The sequence below is a fragment of the Lynx rufus genome, unplaced genomic scaffold (assembly GCF_022079265.1).
Source record: "Lynx rufus isolate CCGP_SWC_20201006 ecotype Redwood Valley unplaced genomic scaffold, mLynRuf1.p SCAF_8, whole genome shotgun sequence".
NCBI classification, from domain to species: domain Eukaryota; kingdom Metazoa; phylum Chordata; class Mammalia; order Carnivora; family Felidae; genus Lynx; species Lynx rufus.
The window spans coordinates 63,319,413-63,332,174 of NW_025814896.1; the positions used below are offsets into that span (position 1 = coordinate 63,319,413).

A 12,762-nucleotide genomic window follows, 5' to 3' on the forward strand; every position below is an offset into this window, starting at 1 on the left:
TTGCTCACCTGAGAAGTATTTAAAAATATTTACAGTACCTAAAAGCTGGTATCATTCTGATAACCAGGATGAAAAATGAATATGGATGAGGCTCTGACCAATCCAAGCTATGAATTTCAAGATAGCTGTCTGTGGATAACACTCATTCTGAAGTGAGAAGGAAAAAATGGCAAGCCAATGAAGCAAAAATGTATGCAAGAGCGACACCTGCTGGGTGTCTGAGGCAGAGGGCTGGGTTGGGCTTGGAAAAGGCAGAAAAACCTTAAAGTTGCTCGATTCAAACACTGAAATGGATAATTGTGTTTTCTGATATCTTAAATGAGAATCTTTTATTGCCACCAAGAAAATGACAGTAAACAGCGTAGGAATAAAACAAGTCATTTATTCTGGCTTTTCTTTCCCTGGATTTCCTTCTCACAGCCAAGGGTCTAGGCTTTCACTGGGTGGCAACATCGAAGTTTCCTAGCATTGCCAGAAACACTTTTGGTGGGTAGGAGCTCTTTTAATAAATCAGACGTCATGTGCAGGTCGCTGCAGGACTTGAACATGTAGATGGTAAAAACAAAACCATCTCTATGAAGTAGATCTATAATTTTCCCAGGATCCAACATTTGGAACATACTTCTGCTGTAGCTAAAATGGAATAAAATTTAGAGTTCTGACCCAGTGGGCTGTTTGCCAACTAATCCAGCTCTTCTATTCAGTGGGAAAGAGGAGAGAAAGTCACGAGCTAAAACCTAGTTCTGTACAGTCAATTCACAGAAAATGTGGGCTGACTATGCCTGGACGTTAGAGGCTGTGGGGGAAGAAAAAGGCGAATTCAGGTCTGCAGGTGGCCTGCACCTGGGAACAGAGTAAATATTCAACGTGGTAGCCACACTTCCTACAGTAGCTGCAATAAACCAGGCTCCCCTGAATGAGTGAGCTGAAGAAAAATTCCTTTGTAGGAAGGGACAGAAGACTAGACTCATGAAGGGGAGAAAATATTTGAATTTATGTTCAACACGTTTCCTGCAGATTTAGTGGGGGAATAATCCGCACCCCCCCACCCCCAAAAGTCTTCTTTCTTCAACAAGCTGTTTCTGTTCTTGCAAGAGTGAACGGATTCATTTCTGCAACAGAGTCCGAAGCACTGAGAACAAGGGTGTCTTCCCTCTCCTTTCCTTCCAGAAAGGCCAGCAGCCTCAGGCAAGCCAAAGTCCTTTCTTCCTGAATGCGCAGTCTTGTGAATTCCACCGTCTTCAAAAACTCAGCAGTTGGTGGCAGTTCTCTGAAGAGCTGGGAAAGGAGGTGGCACTGCTCTGATGCTGTCCTGTGAAGATGACGGAGGCTTTCAGGGCTGAGGGGACACCAGCTGGACTTGGAGAGGAGATGGGAGAGGTGCTTGTAGAGGTACTTCACGAAGGTCAGGGTCTCAGCCCAAAAGTTGATTTCTGCTTTTTCAAACAGGTAGTCTTCCACCTAGATTGAATGACAAAGCCCAAAGTCAACATTACAGGGGATGTCGACAGGCTCCAATCCAGACCAGAGTCTGGCCAGACTCAGAGGAGGTATGTCCCCTCCCCCTCCTGAGGGAAGGCCCACTCTTGCCTGTCAGCACCCACATATACATGCCACTCGCAGCTGAGAAGGTCACTTTCTATTTTCATTTCGCTGTACTTCTCCACCAGGGAGGAATTTTCTTCCCCAGACTTAACATGACCTTTGATAAAGATGTGTTTGTGGTTTCAAGTCAAGATATTTTGGGGGCCTGCTGTTGAAAAGGGAACCTCGACATGGGAGTGGGCCCTAGAACCAAAGGTGCCTCTAGAAATTGGAGAGAGGGGGAGGAGGAGAAATCTCAGCAGAAGAAACAGCAAAGGATTACCAAATATGAGGCACTACTCTGAATATGGAACCAAATTTCTATAAGGCTGGGGACTTTCAAGGTTATTTTCTTACAGACACTTAATCTTGTCTCCACATTTCCCATAAACAGGCTGCTTTTTCAGCTCTTGGCCTGTTGGGTATGTCAAGAGAGCTAGCTGAGTCAGACACTGATGGACGGATACAAATTTCAGTTGACAAGATGCTTTTGCTGCTTCTCTTGGTCCTCAGTTTCCCTATCTGTTGACTCACCTGGAGGGGGCTAATAGTTTTCTCTAAGCAGCAAATACCCGGAAGGACCCTGACTCTGCAAATGTTTCACCTTCAGACCTAACCGTGGGGAGCCGTTAGCTATTCCAGTGCTGACTAATAAACATTCTCCATAATTAAACACTCAACTTCCAAGGGGCCTCTTCCTTTCTTTTTTTTCCCTTCTATTGAGATATAACTGACATAGAATATTACACTAGTCTCAGGTGTACAACATAATGACATTTGTATACATGGTGAAATGATCACCACAGTAAGTCTAGTTACCATCTGTCACCCTACAGAGTTAATATCTTACTGATTATATTCTACATGCTATACAGGAATCCCCATGACTTATTTATCTTATAATTGGGAGTCTGTACTTTTTTTTTTTTTTTAATGCTTGTTTATTTTGGGAGAGATACCATGCATGTGTGCTCAGGGAGGATGGGCATAGAGAGAGAAGGAGAGACAGAATCGCAAGCAGGTTCCATGCTGTCAGTGTGGAGCCCGACATGGGGCTCAATCCCACGAATTATGAGATCATGATCTGAGGCGAAATCAAGGGTTGAATGCTTAACCAACTGAACCACCCAGGCGCCCCAATGTTTTCTTTGTTAATTTATTTTTAAATGTTTATTAATTTTTGAGAGAGAGAGAGAAAGAGTGCAAGCGGGGAGGGGCAGAAAGAGAAGAGGACAGAGGATCCAAAGTGGGCTCTAAGCTGACAGCAGAGAGCCCTATGCAGGGCTCGAACTCACAAAACATGAGCCTGTGACCCAAGTGGAAGTCGGATGCTCAACCGACTGAGCCACCTAGGCAGCCCTATTTTTTAAGAGTAGGGTCATCGTGGGTCTCAAACTCTCAACTCCAAGACCAAGAGTTGCACACTCTACCATTTGAGCCAGCCAGGTGCCCATGTTTTCATTTTCTCTGCATAGATACTCAGCAGTGGAATTGCTAAATCACGTGGTAGTTCTATTTTTCATTTTATGAGGAACCTCCATACGTTTCCTTAGTGGCTCACCAATTTACATTCCCACAAACAGGGTATGAGAGTTCTCTTTTTTCCACATCCTCACCAACAATAACTTCTTGTCTTTTAGATCATAACCATTCTGACAGGTGTAAAGTGGTATCTCATTGTAATTTTGATTTGCAATCCCCTGATGATAGTGATGTTGAATATGTTTTCAGGTATCTGTTGCCCACCTGTATGTCTCTTTTGGAAAAATGTCTAGATCCTCTGCCCATTTTTTTAATCAGAGTTTTCAGATTTTTAAAAGTCAGCATAGAGCCAGTGTGGGGCCCACACCCATGACCCTGAGATCAAGACCTGAGCTGAGGTCAAGAGTCAGATGCTTAACTGACTGAGCCACCCAAGTGCCCCTTAATCAGATTTGTTGTTATTATTGAGTTGTATGAGTTCTTTATTATTATTTTTTGGATATTAACTCCTTATTGGATGTATCATTTGCAAATATCTTCTCCCATTCAGTAAGTTCTGTCAACATTTTGTTGATGGTTTCCTTTGTTGTGCAGAAGCTTTTTAGTTTGATGTAGTCCCACTTGTTTGTATTTGCTTTTTTTCTCTTGACTTTAGAGTCAGTCACAAAAATATCACTAAAACTGATGTCAAGGAGTTTACCACCTGTGTTTTCTTCTAGAAGTTTATAATTTCGGGTCTTTTTATTTTTTATTTTTTTTTAATGTTTATTTTTGAAGGAGAGAGAGAGAGAGAGACAGAGTGTGAGTGGGGGGAGGGGCAGAGAGAGAGGGAGACACAGAATCTGAATCAGGCTGCAGGCTCCGAGCTGTCAGCACAGAGCCCGTGCAGGACTCGAACCCACAAACCGCGAGATCATGACCTGAGCCGAAGTCGTACGCTCAACTGACTGAGCCACCCAGGCGCCCCATATAGTTTCAGGTCTTATATTCAAATCTCTAATCCACTTTGAGTTAATTTTTGTGTATGGAGTAAGAAAGTGGTCCAGTTTCATTCTACTGCAGGTAGCTGTCCAGTTCTCCCAACACCTTTTATTGAAGAGATTATCCAGTCCTCATTGTATATTCTTGCCTCCTTTGTCAAAAAATACACATACATGGGTTTGTTTCTGGGCTTTCCATTCTGTTCCACTGATCTCTGTGTCTCTTTTTGTGCCAATGCCATTCTGTTTTGATTACTATGGTTTTGTAGTATAGTTTGAAATCAAAGCACATAATATCTCTGGCTTTGTTCTTCTTTCTCAAGATTGCTTTGCTATTTGGGGTCTTTGGTGGTTCCCTATAAATTTTAAAATATATGTTCAAGTTCTGTGAAAAATACCATTGGAATTTTGATAGGAATTGGAATTTTGATAGGAATTTTGATAGGAAATTGACAGATTTCAATTTCCATTGAATCTGTAGACTGCTTTGGGCAGAAGGATATTTTAACAATATTAATTCTTCTAATCCAAGAGCATGGAATATCTTTCCATTTATTTGTGTCTTCTTTAATTTCTTTGATCACTATCTTACAGTTTTTAGTCTTACAGTGTATAGGTCTTTTATTTCCTTGGTTAAATTTATTCCCAGGGAAATATAAATTATTCCTATGTATTTTATTCTTTTTATGCAAGTGTAAATGGGATTTTCTTGATATTTCTTTCTGATAGTTTGTTATTAGTATATAGAAATGCAACATGTTTTTGTATTTTGTATCCTGCAACTTTAGCAAATTCACATTTATTTGTTCTAAAAGAGTTTTTTTTTTTGGTGGAGTCTTTAGGATTTTCTATATATAGTGTCATGTCATCTGCAAATAGTGACAGTTTTACTTCTTCCTTTCCAATCCATATGCCTTTTATTTCTTTTTTTTGCATAATTGCTGTGGCTAGCACTTCCAAGACTATGTTGCATAAAAGTGGTGAGAGTGGGTATCTTTGTCTTGTTTCTGATCTTAAAGTGTTCAGCTTTTTTCCACTGAGTATTAGCTATTTATCATATGTGGCTTTCATTATGTTAAGATATGTGCCCTCTGTATCCACTTCATTATTATTATTTTCTACCATAAATGGATATTGAATTTTGTCAAATGCTTTTCTGCATCTATTGAGATGATCATAACTGTTATGTTTCATTTTGTTAATACTGTGGCATCACATTGACTAATTTGTGGATGTTGAACCACACTTGCATCCCTGGAATAAATCCCACTTGATTATGGTATATGATCCTTTCAATGTATTGTTGAACTCAGTTTGCTAATATTTTGTTGAGGATTTTTACATCTATGTTCATCAGGGATATTGGCCTGTAATTTTCTTTCACTCATTCTTTCTTTCTTTCTCGTGGTGTCCTTATCTGGTTTTGGTATCATTTGTAAAATGAGTTTGGAACTGTTCCCTCCTCTTCAATTTTTTGGAAGAGTTTGAAAGGCTAGGTATTAAATCTTTGAATGTTTGGTAAAATTTACCAGTGAAGCCGTCTGGTCTTGGACTTTTGTTTCTTGGGAGGTTTTTAATTGCTGATTCAATCTCTTTACTAGTAATTGGTCTATTCAGATTTTCTACTTCTTCATGATTCAGTTTTGGAAGATTGCAAGTTTTTAAGAACTTATCCATTCTTTTTCAGTTGTCCAGTTTGTTGGCAGAGTAGTCTCTTACAATCCTTTGTATTTCTGTGGTATCAGTTGTAACTTCTTCTCTTTCATTTCTGATTTTATTTATTTGAACCCTCTCTTTTTCTTCGTGCGTCTAGCTAAAGATTTATCTACTTTATCTTTTGAAAGAACCAGCTTTTAGTTTCATTGATATTTTCCATTGTCTTTTTAGTCTCTACTTAATTTTTTTCCACTCCGATCTTTATTATTTCCTTTCTCCTCCTAATTTTGGTTTTGTTTGTTCTTCTTTTTCTGGTTCCTCGAGGTATAAAGTTAGGTTGTTTATTTGAGATTTTTCTTGTTTCTTGATAATAGGCATTTATCACTTGAACTTCCCTCTTAGAACCACTTTTTCTGCATCCCACAGATTTTGGTATGTCCTATTTCTGTTTTCATTTGTTTCTAGGTGTTTTAATTTCTCCTTTGATTTCTTCTATGACCCAATAGTTGTTAGTAACATGTTTTTAACTGCCACGTATCTGTAGTTTTTCCAGTTTTCTTCTTCTTTTTTTAAAGTTTATTTACTTATTTTTGAGAGAGAGAGTGAGAGAGTGTGCATGCAAGCAAGGGAGGGGCACAGACAGAGAGGGAGAGAGAGAATCCCAAGCAAGCTCCACACTCAGTGCAGAGCCCGACATGGGGCTCTTTCTCATGAATGGTGAAATCATGATCTGAGCCGAAATCAAGAGTGAGACAGGATGCTTAACCAACTGAGCCACCCAGGCTCCTCTATGACCAATACATTGAATTCTTTATCAGGTAGATGACTTATCTCCATATCATTAAGGTATTTTTCTGAGGTTTTGTCTTATTCTTCCATTTGGAACATATTTCTCTGTTTCTTCATTTTGCTTGACTCTGTCTTTGCTTCTATGTATTAGGCAAAGCAGCGACCTTTCTCAGTCTTGAAGGAGTGGTCGTATGTGTGATGAAACTTCTCACTGAACCTTGCCCTAGTTCTTGGTTGTCTCTTCAACATTTCTGATTGTCTAAACCACCTGATTTATTCTTAATATTCCCCTGTTGCTGACAAAATGCCAAGACCTGTTCCAAGGGGAGGAATATCATTCAGTACCTATTTTCAGGCTGATTGGAAGCCAGATCCTTTGGTGGCAGCTTTTAAAGTCAGCAAATATTGGGGCACCTGGATGGCTCAGTTGGTTAAGTGTCTGACTTTGGCTCAGGTCATGATTTCATGGTTGGTGGGTTCGAGCCCCACATCAGGCTCTGTGCTGTACGCTCAGAGCTTGGAGTCTGCTTCAGATTCTGTGTCTCCCTCTCTCTCTGTCCCTCCCCTGCTCATGCTCTGTCTCTATCTCTCAAAAATAAATCAAAATGTTAAAAGAAAATAAAATAAAGTATGAAAATATATACAGTCCTGAGCGGTGGCAATTGTAATCCCTGCTGGCCTCCACACCAGGAGATCTAGAGGTGTCCCCTGGGCAACCGTTGTAAAAACTGGGGCTCCAAGCTCCTTTCTGGGAGGTCTCATGGAGCTGTAGCAAGGCCAAGGGGGCATGCAAGGGTGTCACCTCCTGCTTATATTCCCTGGGAGCACCTCCTTAGTCTCTAGATGTGTGGGAAACCTGGAGCCTGTCCCTTAGGCTAAAGCTCCAGGCTAAGTAAACAGCCCTTTTTCCCATGAAGACTCGGGTTGCATTTCAGTCTGCTGTCTGTGCACTGCCCTGGCGTGGTGGACTGCCAAGAACTGTCTTTCCAGCTGTTACCTTCCTGTGGAGCTCAGGAATGCCAGTCCCGTCGGCCACCGGGGTCAGGCGATCAAGGGGTGTCCTGGGTGTGGAGCAGATATGGGTACTGGCTTTAGTTAGACAGCTGGAGAGTGCGGGAGCACACTCACTGGCTTCGGAAACCAAGGAGTCTCTTTCAAAGTCCTCTCCCCTAGTGATCTGAAGACTTACCATTGGAACCCAAAAAGCCAGCATGAGAGCTGCCCCAGCATCTCCAGGGCCCCCAGCGGATCTAGCAGGCTGCTATGTCATTCAGACAGTTTCCTAAGCCATACTTGATCCGTACCTAAGCATCCAGAAGCACACGTTCAGCAGGCACCTGAAGCCCAAGTAAGCCTAATGTGCTGCATTCAGCAGGTTTGACACTCTGACCACCCCCCCCCTGCCCTGAGACCCTAGGATTACCTGATGTGTGCTTTCTACATGGACCACGAAGTCCTCCCCCTCTCCCAACAGCCATCCCAGCAAGACTGGGAGTCCGGGGGCCAGCTGGTCCCACTGCTGGAGCAGGTCACACAGCACAGCCAGGGCCAGAGTCAGTGCGATTGAGGCATCCACCTGGCAGAAGGCAAATTCTGTGGAAGCGAGAGAGAAGCAAACGATGAATGTGCTGCTCAGGGCCACCCCACGGAGGCTCTGAAGGACTCTAAACACGAAGGGCCTCGAGTTAATTACTACCACCAGCCTATGGGGAGGCTGGTGGGATAGGCTCCTCAGAGATTACCAACCCATTTCTGAGTCCTGCTGTCTACACAGCTAGAGTGAGTCACAGGCCCGAACCCCACCATTTCCATGCCCCCTAGCCCAGTGTGGTCAGTAGCAAGTCCGCCTGCAGGATTAGACATTTACCTCCTGTCAGCCCCTCCAGTGTAACTGGGAGGAAATCAGGAAAGCACCCCACCCAGTGTCTCCTCTGCAGGCCTGCCACAACGCCTGGATTCTGTTGGTTTGCCTGTCTCTCTGAAAGCAAATCTTGCTGACCACATAACACATAAATCACTTAACATTTTAGAGTGGGGCATCAGCAAACGTTTTCTTTTTTTTAACTTTTTTTTTTTTTTGAGACAGAGAGAGACAGAGCATGAGCAGGGGAGGGGCAGAGAGAGAGGGAGACACAGAGTCCGAAGCAGGCTCCAGGCTCTGAGCTGTCAGCACAGAGCCCGACATGGGATTCGAACCCACAGACTGTGACATCATGACCTGAGCTGAAGTCGGGCTCTTAACCGACTGAGCCACCCAGGCACCCCAACAAACGTTTTCTTAAAAGGCCAGATAATAAATATTTCAGACATTGGGGGTCTTCAGGTCTCTGTTACAACTACTCAACTCTGCTAGAAGCAGCCATGGACAATATGTAAACTTTTAATGTTCCAGTAAAATTTGAATGTCATGTGGTTTTCACATGTCATAAAATATTCTTCTTTTGTTTTTTTCCCAACCATTTAAAAACATAAAAACCATTTGTAGTTTACGAGCTGTACAACAAAAGGTGGTGAGCCTGATTTGGCTCACATTTTGCTGCCCTCTTTGAATTCATTTTCAGACACTCATCTTCCTAGTTGGCTGGGAAAGGGTGCTGAAAGAGTAGATTAGGGTGCAGAAAGAGGAAGCAGGTGCCTTGGGGGAACCATTGCTTACTTCATCATTTTGCCTTAGACAGTCCTAAATATGGATTTGAAGGGAGGCTCTGGGTTGTTGGCACTTCCGCTAACGACCCCAGCCCTCCCGCCCCCAACCTGGTGGAGGTCTAAAACATGGGATTGAAATCCCACCACAAAATGAACCTCTTTGGATCCATCCATGCACCAGTGCTGGTCTTTCGAGGACCCACTTCTGTTGAGGCCTCATCTTTTCCCAAATCCACATTTCCAACTCCAGCACATAGACCTGGCCCTGACCACTGGCTCCCAAAGAGACATGCTCAGCACACGGGGAGGAGCCTCCAAGTCTGGACTGAAAGCTTTGAGTTCTCAGGGTACTGAACCAGACATAGCAGGATGGCCTCCCAAGGGCCCATTATGTGCCAGGCCCTAACCAAGTATCTTCTGTCCATTCCTTCAACATCCTATCGGTTGGATATTGCCATCCCTACTTCACAGGTGAGGGATCCTGGGCTCAGAATGACCCACTTTTGTATAGTCACAGAGCTGTAAGTGGCTATGAAGAATAGGAATGGGCAAAATGTTTCACGGTGCCTGTGGAACACAGATTTGGAAACAGCACCAACATTCTAGACATGCAAGTCGTCACAGTGAGATAAGCAAGGTTGGTGACCCTGCAGAGGGGCCAGTGTTACCTGGAACACACCCAGAAGAGCCTACACTATGGAAGCAGCTAAAAGACTGATGTCACCATCCCCAAATCAATCCCCTGGGACAACTGCTCCTTAGTGCCCCTGCTCCCTAGGCTGCTGCCTGTGCAGCCTGGAACCAGGATTTAACTTGGGCAACAGAAAAAGAGGAGGGGGATGGGAGGGAAGTGGGGAGCAAAGGTGCATTTTGGGTGTAGGTCTGGGCCATGTGTTGGTCTAGCCTTTACCTACAATACAATCTCTATTTTTTATTTTTATTATTAAAAACATTTTTTTAAATGTTTATTTATTTTTGAGAAAGAGAGACAGAGTGTGAGCTGGGGAGGAGCAGAGAGAGAGGGAGACACAGAATCTGAAAAAAGCTCCAGGCTCTGAGCTTCAGCACAGAGCCCGACGAGGGGCTCGAACCCACGAACCGCGAGATCATGACCTGAGCTGAAATGGGACGCTTAACCAACTGAGCCGTCCAGGCATCCCTACAATATCTGTTTTTATCTCTACCTGACCCCTCTGTGTAGTAGCTGTATGGGGAGACGGTACAATTAATTGGCATCCTTCAAACCTCAAAGAACTGAAAATACGCACGAAGACCGGCAGATTAAACATAGAGCAGAGGCTCAGAACATTCCAGTGTGTGGCCCCGGAGATCATGAAATCTTTTCCTTTACTGCTGCTTGATTTAATAACATAGGGACTGCCACAAAGCAAGCATTCACTAGATGGTTAACTAGGGTTACCGTTGATAATAATGAATACTGGCCTATCAGATCCTTACTGCTCCCACCACTAGGAGGGAGGCATCCTTATTTAACGAATGAGGAAGTTATGCTCATGGAAGCGAGGTAACGGATCCGAGTTTGCACAGTTAGCTGTGGTGGCAGTGAGCTAAGTGGGCCTCAGTGCAGAAGCTGTCCCTACCCCACAGGGAGGCAATGGAGAAACACCCCCGGCACCCCACAGAGATGAAGTCAGACTTGGCTTTATCACTCTGATTCACAAAGAAAAGCTCCCAGCTGGGGGCCATATTTCAAAAGACAACCAAAGCAGCAGGTATTGTGCAGCAGGTGGGCTTATGTGAAACCTTTCACAAAAATCTACCTTCTGATTTACGGCCTGCTCCCCTTTCGGTCTCCTCAAGGCAAGGACTGGAAATGCCACAGTCCACCAGCAAAATCTATGCCTGCAGCTCAGCAACACTCCGGTTGGCTCCATAAAGAACACACGAGAGTGACCAGAGAAGCCGCCAGGAAGGCCAGACTGCTGCACCTGCCCTACCCAACAGGACAGATATCCCCCATCCTGCACCATTTCGTCATGAATCGTGCTGAGGAAGTGGCAGGAGAGTGGCAGGCATGACAGAGGTATAAAGGAGTGCTGGTGCAATGTGGCTAGAGGTGGATCCAGAGAGAATTATAACCGCCCAAATACTGACTCTGCAAGATGAACAAGGAAGGGAGAAAAAGCTGGGTGGGGGCAGGAGGAGAACTGGTTGGATTTAAATCTCTTTGAGGGGCCAGATGCATCCCACCAAGTTTCCTCTTTTATTACCTTGCCCTGGACTAGGACACCTCAGCCAGAACAACCCAGATCTCTACTGGCCAAATGCCTTGTGAAGAGAGGCAGGAGAGTGGGGGGAGGAACTTTTGAGCTGACCATGCAGGCCAGCCAGGCTTAGAGCCTGCTTGGGCTTCTCTCTCTCCTTCTCTCTTTGGCCCTCCCCAGCTTGTGTGTGTGTGTGTGTGCGCGCGTGTGCGTGTGCGTGTGCATGCACGTGCCCCCCCAAATAAATAAACATTAAAAAAACTGAAATAATAAAATACAAATAACCCAATGAAAACACATACAAAGGATCTGAATAGACATTTCTCCAGAGAAGATACACAAATGACCAATAAGTTACGGGAAGAGATGCTTAACATCGTCGACCATCAGAAAAATGCAAATCAAAACCATGGTGAGATACCACTTCACAACCACTTGGAGAGATATAATAAAAAAGACAGATAATAAGTAATAACTTTTGGTGAGGCTATGGAGAAGATGGAACTCTCAGACATTGCTGGTGGGGATGTAAAATGGTGCAGCCACTTTGGAAAACAGTCTCAAAGTTTTGCTCACTCCTAGGCACATACCTAAGAGAGATGAAGCACGTATGTCCACACAAAAACTTGTACATGAATGTTCCTAATAGTCAATACACAGAAGCAGTCAAAATGTCCATCAACCAATGAATGGATAAATAAAATGTGGTATATCCATACAATGGAAGATTATTCAGCCTTAAAAAGGAATGAAGTAGTGATGCATGCTACAACATGGAGGAACTTTGAAAACACGCTAAGTGAGAGAAGCCAGACACAAAAGCTTGTGTATTATATAATTCCACTTATGTGAAATATCCAGAACAGGCAAATCATAGAGACAAAAGGTGGATTGGTGGTTGCCAGAAGTTGGAGACTAGGGAGATTGAGGAATGATTGCTGATAGAAATAATGTTTCTTTTTTGGGCTGATGAAAGTGTTCTGGAATTTAATAGTGGTGATGGTTGCACAGTCTTGTGAATATACTAAAATGTGTACACCTGTGCAGTTATTTAAAAACATTTTTTTAAGTTTCTTTATTTATTTTGAGAGAGACAGAGATGGTGCAACAGGGGAGGGGCAGAGAGAGAGGGAGAGAGACAGAATCCCAAGCAGGCTCCATGCTGTCAGCACAGAGCCTGATGCGGGGTTTGAATCCACAAAACCACAAGATCATGACCTGAGTCGAAACCAAGAGTCAGATGCTTAACTGACTGAGCCACCCAGGCACCCCTGTACACTTTAATTTGGCAAATTTTGTGGGATGTGAATTATTTTAGGCCAGGGGGCATGGGCAGTGTGGTAGGCCAAAAATTGGCTTCCCAAAAGATATTCATGTCCAGTCCCTGGAACCCATGAATG

General features: G+C 43.6%; 1 protein-coding gene across 1 annotated transcript in view; it reads right to left on the reverse strand.

Annotated features, from left to right (window-relative positions):
* Window positions 1-362: 362 nt before the first annotated feature.
* The window catches only part of THADA (THADA armadillo repeat containing), a 332,083-nt gene continuing 319,683 nt past the window's right edge, over window positions 363-12,762 (reverse strand). Inside the window, exons 37-38 of the mRNA XM_047067532.1 lie at window positions 7,915-8,084; window positions 363-1,461 (exon numbers count right to left, since the gene is read on the reverse strand). Of these exons, the coding sequence (XP_046923488.1) occupies window positions 1,069-1,461; window positions 7,915-8,084 (563 nt within the window). The 3' untranslated portion in view covers window positions 363-1,068. The remainder of the gene's footprint in view (window positions 1,462-7,914; window positions 8,085-12,762) is intronic.